This window comes from Varanus komodoensis, unplaced genomic scaffold, assembly GCF_004798865.1.
Source record: "Varanus komodoensis strain SLA01 unplaced genomic scaffold, ASM479886v1 scaffold21, whole genome shotgun sequence".
NCBI classification, from domain to species: Eukaryota; Metazoa; Chordata; class Lepidosauria; order Squamata; family Varanidae; genus Varanus; species Varanus komodoensis.
In genome coordinates this window covers 6,430,288-6,442,348 of record NW_025335589.1, presented here as the reverse complement: position 1 = coordinate 6,442,348, position 12,061 = coordinate 6,430,288, and the positions used below count along the sequence as shown (strand labels likewise).

Below are 12,061 nucleotides of genomic sequence, written 5' to 3'. Positions count from 1 at the left end.
CAGCTGTGGGCACAGGTGTTCCTATGACCATGAAGACTGGAAGAAGCACATTCATTGCCCCCAGACCCAGCATTAAAAGTTAGTATGATTGGCCACCTACCATTGGCCCCAAGGCTTAGAATGGCCCATCACCAGCCCTGTTCACCCCACAGTTAATTTTTTTATTAGATTTGTAACCTGTCCCATTAGCCCTTTGGCTCCCTAGGCAGGTTACAGCAAAATAAACTACATAATAAAATACAGAATAAGATGTGATATAAAACAGCAATTACAAATAAAAACATTAAAACCAATATAAGACGCACAAAACTATTGACATACTCACAGTTAAAATGCTGTTTAAAACAAGTTAATTAAAATACCATCAAAATAAAAAAAGGTGTTCATCTGTTCCCTAAAAGAATGTAAGGAAGGTGCCAGGTGAACCTCCGTGGAGCTCGTTCCAAGGTCAGGGTGCCACTGAGCCCTGTCTGGCATTGCCAGGTCCATCCTGGGGGCAGGGGGGTGGCATGGCTCCACTAGCACTATTGCCAGTTGTTTACATCTTCTCCCTGATGTCTTTAACCAGTGAACACTAGTGCTTTTGCATGTGATGGAGCTGAGCAGGTGGGCATCATGTTAAGTTCCCTAAAATTTAGTGTGCAATGTCATGCATCACATTTCAGGAGCTCCTAGGGGCAGCCACTCTCATCGAGAAGCACTGTCTCTGGCTGCTAGATAGTTCAGGAAAGATGGTAAATGACTGGCAGTAAGTGTAGCAAGCAGCCACACCAGGCAGGGTTCCTAGTGGCAGCTGGGATTGAAACAAGCAGCATAGGTGAGGGACCCAACAGTGGATGACATGTTTATGATGTGGGGAGGGCAGTAGTGGCAAGGGCCCATTAGCACACGCAGTCAGCCCTTTCTTTGGCTTGCACTTTCCCAGTGCAATCATAGCACCTCTTCTGCCTACATGATAAGGGAACTTAACTACATGACCAGGCTGATTCACCCTGTCATTGGATGACTGCTCAGAACATGTTAAACATGAATGGGTCTGCAGCACAGCATTCCAAAATAATGAGTTAATGGGGCTGCCAAGGAAATTTTGCAAGATAATACAAGATAAAGATACAGAATTGGAATTTGAGAGTATTAGCAGGCAGGCAGATGTGGTGTGGATAATTTTGTGTCCTGCAATAACATTCTTGGATTTTCTGATGTTTCAAATAAGAATGCATGCATAAAAGACTTTATACAAAGAAATAATTCCATTTAAAACAAAAACAAAAAACTGCTAAGCATATGTGAGTAGAACTTTTTGTTGCAAACATTGATCAGAGTGATTTAAAACACTCTTACATAAAGTGGCTTATTTGATCAGTGAACACACATTTGGTAGAAGAGATTTTTAACATTCATAACATCTTTTCTAGGAAGAATTCTGGGTTCACACCAGCAGATACAGTGGCTATTATTTTCTGCTCGACACACAAATCTCTAACCTTGGGTAAGTCTTTCCTAGACACTTGGTTCAACTTGTTATAAATGTGGCTTTCTGATTTTCTGTTATCAATTGAGCAGTATGACAAGATGCAGTATAAAAGCCTAGCATTAATATTAGAACATTCATGAGAAAAATTATTTTAATGTGTAAGTAAATGTTTTCTAGGAAGAAGGCAACACTGTCTTCTCCTTTGGGAATGTAGTAATTGTATTGCAGTGCCATTAATCTGTTCCTTCTTTTGAGAAAGTGATTTGGTTTTTTCTTTGTTTTTGATGTTCTGTTTCTCTAATCTAATATTGATAAAGTTTGTGGTTCATTTCAGATTATGTTCTGAGTTATTACAGCACAGTCAAACAGTGAAATTATTATAGCTCAAAACTGTAATGTACAAAGCATTTACAATATAGAGAAACAGATCAATAAAGACAGCAGTGTTTTATCAAATATCTGTGTATTTATCCCAAGAAGTCTCTGGACTGTGTTTATGCATTATTATTCAGTATTCAAAGACCATTGACTTACTAGTCATTCAAAATTCCCTTGCAATAACACTTGTTCTTGTAGATATGTACAATAAATTTAATTAAAATACAGTAATACTTAAAACAGGAGGGTAGTACTGAATGTTGTTTGACATATGGCGATTAGCAAGGAGCAAAACAAACATTTTTAATGTGAAGTTGTGGATATTTGTTTGACAAGCTGTACCCGCATACAAAAATAGATGTACTGATATGAAAACTGCATTAAAACAAAATCTGTGCGGAGGATCAACATGCAAATCAGGTAGTGATCTTGAGTTTAAATGTGTCAGTACACACCAACATGCCCAGAGCAAGAAACACTCAGAAAATATGGCCTGGGTGTTACCATTGGTGAGCCACGTGGCTTGCTTCCTCATTTACGTATCACGTTTATATCCCATCCTTCCTCCAAGAATCTCAAGTAAGTGAGACCATGCCTTTCTTTCCACATTTAAACTCTGTGAGAAAATTGAGCTGAGAGAAAATTATTTTCCCAAGGCTAAACTTTGAACTTTAGGGTTGAGAGTAGATTTCTCCCCATCTGCGTTTCGCACTCCAACCACTACACCATACTTTCAATCTGTGAAGAAGCTATAATATTGGCAAAGTAGTCTCTGCACTGTGATTTCAGTTAAGAAATTGCTCATTTGACTACTCTGACATACCAAACCATACTGGCATGTTTTTGCCTTAATATGTATACCTTTAAACTTATGCTTTGAATGGGATTTGCCATTTTGTTACATTTTGTTTGGCCAGCTGCCTCCATAGCTGCTTTTCTGCTTCAGATACTTGAATAATTTACTATTGTTGGTCTGAATATTTTTAGCAATGTGCTCCTTGGATTCCTCTTTTGCATCCCTTACTGTCTGCTTGCATTTCCTTTGGCAGAGTCTGTGTTCCTGTCTGTTCTCTTCTATTGAGAAAGACTTCCATGTCCTTATAGAAGCTTTCTTTTCTCTAATAACTTATTTGACCATGCTCATTAAGCACACAGGCATCCTTCTGGATGTGGTGATACATTCTGGGTGAATTACAAATATTATGGTTTTGAGAAACCTCACATGCAAGCCCATCACTTGGAGGCCAGTGTTGTAGCTGACATGCAAAACAAAATTCACTGCCTAATCTTCCATTGTTAGGGCTTATTCAAAGTAAGTGATCTTCAGTCCAAGTCACTACTGCTAAAGATGATGAAGTAAAATGCAATCTGGAACCTAATCAACCAGATGTTTGGGCAGGGTAACGTCAGTTTTTAATTGCTGCACTGGAAATGTTTGGGTTTTTTAACTGTCTCTGAAAGCACCCACGGAGATTCCATGCAAGAACACATCACTCAGAGATGGCACTATGTTCCTAGCCACCCTCTTCAGTGGGAAAGAGCACCACATTACACATGAATTAATATCTGGCAGTTTTTCCAAGCATAACCACAAGTTGGTATTCCGGGAAGCTGATAAAAAGTTTACAGAGCAATTCAAACTGTTATTCTTGTGGTTGCTCTGGGAAAGATATTTGCAAATGTACCCTTTGTTCCCATGGGATCTTCAATGATACTTTAGTTTCATTCAAACATATAGCTAGACCACTTATTTTGGAACATTCAGACTGCTTCCCTGGTTCCATATGGAAATTTGCCAACCACAGAAGTATGTGCTAATAAGCATGTATCACTTCTCTGTATAAATTAACTTCACAATTTAGTGTGCAGTTCTAGATTAGCAAACAATTAAAATACTTTCTGGCATTGTTCAGGCCTTCTGGTTTCCCTGCAAGATGTATGTATCACAGTTCCTGGTCATTTTGTCTCCAGGTAGATGAATTGTGGATTACCACTTCATTGAAAAGCATGCCCACTTCAAATCATAGGGCAGTCTTGCCTCTCCACTGAATGTGTTGTGCCAGTGAGACCAATCACCAGTGCAACAAGAGGTTTGTGCTTCCAATAGCAACCTGGAAATAAGCCAAAACACTTGTTCCTAGAATGGGACAGATCAGGAATTCCTTTCTGCCAGATTCTGCCCATATGCTATGAAGCTGGCTTTTTTAAACTCACAATACTTAAGTGTAACCCGTTCGTGTTTGAGATGCCATGTTAAATGCAGGTTGATCACAAATGGAAGTGGACACCTCTAATCTCCTCCCAGTCTATCCAGGGGAAAGGAGGAGAGGAAGTGAGCAAGCCCGCAGCTCATTTCTGTGACACAAATGTGGTACACAGTGTTGAAACCTCATAACAATTAGCATTATAGTCAGACACAACTATTATGTATGTGAGAAAATTAATTATATCTCAGCAGAAATCATATTGAATTTACTGTGCCTTCTCCTAGGATGTCAGGAGCTACTATTGGCATGCCCAACATCAATTAAATCAATCAGTTTTAACCTAGACGCATTGCTAGATGTGTTGTAGTCTCTGTCAGTCTAGGTCCTTAACCCACTGTATCTCCTGTGTTAATTTCTCCGAACAGTCAGTACTTCCCTTGTTTGTTAACCGCTCCAACTATCCTGGCCGGCTCACCCACAACAAGAAGCTGCTGCATGCCAACCACTGCAGCTTGGATTCTAAAAATACTGGGTTGGTGCAAAGTAACAAAATCCATGGATAAATTAACCTATGATGGCTTGTTGTTATGTATGAACCAGCCTGTTGCATGCAGTGCTTTTTTTGTAAAAAAAAAAGGGGGGGGTGCTGGAACTCATGCCAGCAGCTCAGCGCACGACCACACACACCAATCCCACTATCAGATAGATAGCAGACACAAAAGCAGCAGGCAGGCACTATGTTAATGATGTTTGCTGCTGATCTGCTATGCCTTTCAAAATCACTTCATAAAATTCATTGGAAAAAAATGGTGCCAGACGTTCTGGTTCGTTCTATGACAGAAAAGCCCTGGTTGCATGTATAAAGAGCACTATGCTAAGCAGAAAAAGACTGCTTTTCTTTGTGTTTTCGTGTTTGCATTTGGTACTTATTAGGAACTAGATAATTTAAGCTGATTGGACAACTTGTAAAGAGAGACATCATCAAGAACCTTGAATCACACACTATGAAACGTGTGTATGTTTTCCTCAGAAGAGCATAACACCTTTCAGCCCAAAAGCCAATATTTCAAAATGTGGCCTTTAGCCAGAAAAGCACATGGAGAGATTCCCATGCCCACTGCCCTATTCTTACTGGACCTCAGTCAGCCTTCCACTCTCCCTCCCTCCCTCCCTCTCACCAAATATAAGTCTCTTCCAGGAGTCTTTATTCCAGTAATGGCAATGAAATACAAGTATAAATACAGTAGACTCTCAACAATCCGCCTCACGACTATCTGGCCTCCGTACTATCTGACCTAGTAAAAAATAACTATCAATGAACAGTAAAATAAGTTTAAATAATTTTTGGAAGAATTAAGCCTACGTTTTATGTTAATGTTTTATTTATTTTAAAAGTATATGTATTCATACTGTACAGTGTACATGATTTTATGTTTCCTGCAATTAAGTTAGACATTATAAAATTTATCTTAAAATGTGTACAATATTTTTATCCTTGGACTTCCTTTTTCTGTAATAAAATTTTAAAACATACAGTACAGTACATAACAAACATTTATAAAGTACTGGCCTGAACTAAGAGGTCAGAAAATATGAATAAGAGCGGGTTTTGGTATAAAAAGGGTGTTTTTAATGGTATGGGTGGGGTAGGAAGTGAGCATTTATAGAACTCCTGCCTATCCGGCTTGCCCTTCCGCCACATTAGGCCGGATAGTTGGGAGTCTACTGTACTTGTTCTGGAGTGTGATCTGTGGCAACATTGGGCATTATGTTTTTGTCTACTTTCAAATTGTTCTTGAATAATAATTTAGTGCATTTACTGTCATCTATTCCCAGTGCCAAATCTGGCTCCCGGTGAAACTAGTGAGACTTCTGCAGTTGACTTCATAAAGTATGACAACTTGTCTGTTGTGTTTTTCCACTGTAATTTACCTGAACAGGTTTAGGAGATGCAAGCAAGTTTCCATTTAACACTTGTGTCTGAATATTTAAGGGCATCAGTGAACTTCAGGGCCTTCTTTAATGTCCGCTGTGAGGATGTTTTTATCTGCCTTCAAAACTCCAGTGCCACTAAGCAAACAAGAGCACTTAGGGGGCCTCCTGCAACAAAAGCTGTTTCACTTGGAGTTTAAACTGATTTTTCACGTTCTGGCATGTGAAGCCTCCACAGGGTGCCTTGCGTCCATTCCCTGGGGAGTGCAGCATAGCACCAGCAGAGGAGGAGGAAAGATGACAGCTTTGAAGCTTTAGAAGTGGTAATAAGAGAAGCATGAGAAGACTCTTGTAAGGCACTTCTCCCTCACCGTATTATGAAACCAACTAATTCCCACATGTAGCATGCTCAGGAGGCCATCTGCCACTTCCTCTGCTTGGATCCATAGAGAAGCCCTCACTCAACACAGAGACAAACACAGTTCCCTCCCATATGTTGGGTTTTGTTCTGTAGACAGAACAGTTGACATACCTGCATTTCTTCAAGGCTCAGGACACATAGGCTGAATGTATAAGCATCAAGGCACACACGCACGCAATCACACACCTCACTGGCAGGGAGCCATACACAATAGAGGTCCTTGGTATATTTCATCTATTGTCATCTATTTTGACTGGTGTCATTAATAGAAATTGGACTTTTCTAACAGTTTTTAACAAGAATGCATAATCACTCCCTATGATGTAACTTTTATTTGTAATTTCATTGACTAGATAATTAGAGATATAAACTCACTAGTGCAGTACCTGATAATTCCCTCAGGCATATTTGCTCTCACTTTGTTCTTCTATTCCCTCGCTTCTATAACATACATGCACAGTACATGCAAGCATATGAAACACAGACATTTGATTCATGACTTTTATTAGAGTATTTGCCAGTGATTGATTAGTGCTTGGTATTAGTACTTCTTCTATTGATTGATTGCAGATGAAGTGACTATTTGACCTTTAATTATAAGCTTGGCTATTGAAAATGACATTGAGCTATGGCCTCACATAATCCATCTGGCAAACCCGACATGATGTCATTCCCTGGAGTTAATTCTGCAAGAGAAAGGAGGCCTAGAAGAAGTGCCACAGAGCTATCAGGATGGTTCATCTAAAACAATACCGCAGGTTTTGTTGCCCACACTCCTGTGCAGCGCTGGCCCACTGGAGGAGTTAATTGTATAGAAAAGAAATGGCCTGCTACAAGTTGACAATTTGCAAAGGGTAGGGTGTGCTCACCAGAGATCCAGAACACCAAAAACTAGGCAATTTTAAGTTACCCTTCATCTCAATTTTTGACCCCAACATTGTTCATATGTCTTTGATATAAGCACTTGATCAAATGGATAGATATTTAGTTTCTAAAAAATCTATGAGACTTGGAAGTGCTTAGCTGGATTGTATGTGAACTGCTTAATTTTAAAAGTAACATGGTTTAAAGAGGCATGTCTTCAAGTCTTGCATATGTATGACTTACATTAATTAAATACTTAGTTCTCTAAGGTAATAGACTTTTGCTTCTAGATTTCTGAAACTGATGCAATGTTTTTAGTCTAGATAAATCTGTTTTCCAATATGAAAATATTATATATTTGTGTGTCTGCAGAAACTTCATGACTAATCCATTGACTTTTATCTGTGAACAGGAGCTTTTTAATGTTTGTGTTTTCTGATTTGGATGATATTGCAACTTAGTGTAGTTTTCAAAATAAGCTTGGATTAAGGTTCTTCACGGTTGGTTCTTCTTAGTACAATCTAAATGTAACATGTTGTTGCAACAATCTCGTAACCTCGCCATTGTACCATGGCGTAATTTGCAAATAAGTTAGGTCTGGTGAACAAGGCAGGTTTAGCAAAGATCTTGCTCTCTTCAAATGTGAAATCGCTTTTGTTCCAACTTGCCAGCTTTTTCTGTTCCATGTTGTTCCATGGTTATGTGAACTTCATGTCTTTTTATCACTATTTTTTCTTTCCTAGTTCCATGCTTAGTAGAAAGAGGAAAAGGTGGCTTGTCATCAGAAAAATATATACAAGCTGAGTGCATGATCAATCCACGCTGTTGTTTTGAGCAGACTTACTTTTAGGGCTCTTAGTGACACAACATAGGATTAGAAAAGAATGCACCCAGATCCCTTGCAGTACCCAAAGATTAGCTGAGGTATAGCTTTCGCACTACATGTAGCTGCTCGCTGACCAGGCTGGTTGCTTCTAGCTGCTTACAGTCTGTGAAGATCGCTTGTAGATGCTTACAGTCAGAATAGTTGCTTGTAGTTGTTTGAAAACAACCAACTTCACTCTAGGAGTAGGAGGAATCCCGCTGTGCTTTCTAACTGAATGTTCTTACCCCGATGGATTAATCAGTATTCTAGCTACCACAACAGTGTGCAGCTATAGCCAGTGAATAAACTGGGAAACAGTTTCAAAATACAGAAAAATGAGTACATTGGAGAGTCAATATTTATGTGATTGAACAGGATGTGATATTGGATATACTAATTATTTGACCTGAAACACAGGCTCTCTGAATTAAACTTGGACAGGAAAGCCAGCATCAGAGTGCTTCCCTGATGCTCTCACTTCATCCCCACAGCCTGCTTGTAGTAGATTTTGAATTAATATTTAGAAAGCTTGCCTGCAGCAGTACTAAAATGTGCATCAGAGAACAACAGTTGTTTACTGTGTTTGAACTGAAGAATGTCACCCAGGAGATCATATTCGCTTGAAGTTTACATCTCTCAATCTCAACTTGCAGAAAGGGATCAATGAATAACAATTGTCATTTCAGAGTTGCACCTCTCCAATTATTTATTTGGTTGTGTGTCTTCCCAGATATACACTTAATTGGATCAGACACACACACACACACACAAGACAGATTACAGGTTTCCAATGACAGCAGCAAGTTCATACCTCTTTATATAAATCTCACTCTTTTTTTAATCTTATATCCAAATGTAAAATGATAATGGCACAGGAGACCTTCCTACCCCCATATCACACCAGAACTGCAGTTAAAGTTGATGTATCTCTCTTTAAAAGTTTCATTCTACTAGCAGATTGTTTGACAAGTCATGCAGGGAGAAATCCCAGTTTGTTCATGACTCAAGTTTCCAAGCTTGTGTAGACTATAGTTGTATCTATACATAGTGTCGAGTGTTTGAGGACATCATTTATATAGCATTCCAAGTGGGGGCAGATAGGGGAACCAACTTCTTTTCAGGTGGACCTAAAATCATTCCACCCCATTTGGCTACATTTGAAACCACTTCAATTTTTTTTGCAGACTCCCAGCATTGTATCTGTGTGAGCTGTTCTGCGTATAACCACTGCATATAATCTTTGTTTGCCACAAAACATGCTTGTTCCAGAATGAGGGGGATAAAATGTGAATCTGAAGAGGTGAACTTTTGTTTTTAAGTGATTTGATTAAATGAGCATCAAAGAAAATTTACAGTATAGAGTTAAGGTAGTGCACAGCTATCCTAACTGTCAAAATAAAAATTGGACTCAGTTATACATCCCCAAGTCACAAACAACAGCTGGCTCCTCTGGATGGAGAGACGCATCCCCAGCAAAGAAGTTTCCAGCCAATTTGTTCAAGCCTGGGTGAGCACAGAAGTGCAGATGTGAATGCAATGCACAATGTCTATTCATGCCCACATTGTCCACATGCAATGAAGGCTCCTTTCACTGGTGGATCTCCATTGCTGAATTAGAGCTGTTATCCACGTACAGCTATGATTTTTACATGTACCCCAGAGAAGTAGTGGGCATGCAACAATCTGTAAGCAGTTCTGTCATTTCTTAAGGGTCTTGTACTGACTGCTGCTGTATATCAAGTATACAGTCAGGGTTAAACCCATTTTGACCACCCAGCTGTGTGTCAAATAGGCCTTTCATAGCCATCCATGAGCCACTTCTGAAATCTCTTTCATGTCTGTGGAAGTACCACAGAGCCACCCCACAGAAAGTGGTGTCTGTTCTGGATTGCATTTATAGAATGGAGATAGAGCAATTTCTTCAGCAAGGCTGATGCTACAAGATTCTTTTATTGCTTAAAGGATTATTGCCCAGTGAATTAACTCTGAATGGATCATTTCCTAATGTCTCAAAGCATATATGCACTAAGTTTTGTTTATTCTATTTATATCCTGTCCTTTTTTTTCTTGTAAGAAACTCAAGGTGGTTTACATAATCCTCCTCTTCTCCATTTTATCCTTAAAACAACCCTGTGAGGTTACACACGCAGAAGTAAAAACTTCAGTTCAGTATTTGTACTTGTGTTTACAATTTGAAGTAGGCTAAACATTTGGTATGACTAGCAACATAAAACCTATCTGAAACATTTGGCATATTTAGTTTATTAGCAGATGGGAAGAGTTTTTGCTTATATTAAACTTTGATTTTTATCATGTTTTAGTCTCTGAGGAAAGGTTAACAGTAAGGGTACAATTCTATGATGCTTAGACAGAAAAAAAATAAATCCTACAATTCCCAATATTCCCCAGCTAGTCATACTGGTTAGGGAATGCTCGGAGTTCTAGGACATTGTAAGCCCATTTGCAATGTATTGATTACATATTAAATTACATTTAGAGCAAAAGAGGCATATGCATTTTCTGAGGTCATTTTTGCAACAGATGACAGTTGTATCCAATGAAAAGTAAATTGATGAGGTCTTCCTTTGCCTGTTTCTAAAACAGATGTCTTTTTTGTAAATTCTGTCAGTGATTGCAATAAGACTTGAGCGCCGAACTTATTTTATAACCCCTGAGTGGGTCCTTCTGAAGTCTGTAAGGTAATAGATAAAATCTTTATTGCTTAGCCAAATGCCATTGCCAAGGTTTTTGTTGTATGTCCCACCTTTTAATATATCTTAGATCTATCTTGTACAATACAGCACCAAAATATTCCACTCATTTCTAAAAGGGCTAAAACCAGATTTTGCTCATCTGTAAAAAACATTGTTTTAAATGCTACTTGCAATGAATCATATGTGCTTCCAGGCATTCAGTTTTAATACACAAAGTTGCAACTATTCTTGAACACCCTGGGAATCTTTCTGCATAACATAACTGCATCTATTGTAACATGACTGCAGAGGAGAACTATTAAAATTTACCAAGGAGATCTTCAGCACTTTTGAGTATAACAGATATATAACATGTTGTTATATGTGGTAGAAGGGAGCTTCTAACATCCAGTTTCAGTTAGGAAGAGGACATTTTTTGCTATTAATCTCCATCAAGGTCATGAACATTTAAATACAACATATGTTGCCTCTCCAAATCTAAGACTTTCTTTTCTACCTGAAAACAAATCAGACAAAAATCCTATCACACTTATCAACTTAGTGACTGACTTAATACAATCAATGCCCAATGATAAATCAATGCTTAATGCCTAGCATAATCCAGCACACGTTCATCTAGTTACTAACTTAGCTTTGGCTCAAAACAAAGAAGATAACATCCATCAAGGTAGCTGGAGTATCATTCCCAAATACTGACTTTAATCCTTTGGAAATCCAGAGTAAGCCAAAGCTGTGCTCCACAGAGCAACTATTCCACTGCTTTTGTCTAAAAGAACTTTTAAATAAGAGTTGTAAGAAGTCAGCCTCTTTTGCCAAAGTAAAGTTCAAGCAATCCCTTAATTGTTGGATCAACATTTCTCACGTGATTCCATGTGTGCTCTAATGTATCCTGAGCCAATAAAAGCAATCCCTAGATCAGCCTTCCCCAACCTGGTGCCCTCCAATGTTGTTTATTGTATTTTATTTATCTATTTTCAACTTTATATGCTGCTCAATAGTCCAACAGGACTCTAAGCTCATAATAATATCCAGATACAAGCCAACATTACAATACAGGGGGAAGAGGGGAGGAAATCTGCTAGAGCAGAGTGAGCACTCATAATCAGGTATTAAAATTAGGTCTCAAAAAATTTGCAGAAGAGGATGACTTTTGCCTGGCACCAAAATGAAAGCAGAAATGGTGCCAGGCAGACCTCTTTAGGAAGC

At 38.7% G+C, this 12,061-nt stretch overlaps 1 protein-coding gene across 2 annotated transcripts in view; it reads left to right on the top strand.

Annotated features, from left to right (window-relative positions):
- The window catches only part of SLC10A7 (solute carrier family 10 member 7), a 163,888-nt gene that overhangs the window by 129,968 nt on the left and 21,859 nt on the right, over positions 1 to 12,061 (top strand). For both annotated transcript variants that reach the window (XM_044430838.1, XM_044430837.1), the window contains exon 10: positions 1,416 to 1,489. In XM_044430838.1, coding sequence (XP_044286773.1) covers positions 1,416 to 1,489 — 74 coding nt within the window. The remainder of the gene's footprint in view (positions 1 to 1,415; positions 1,490 to 12,061) is intronic.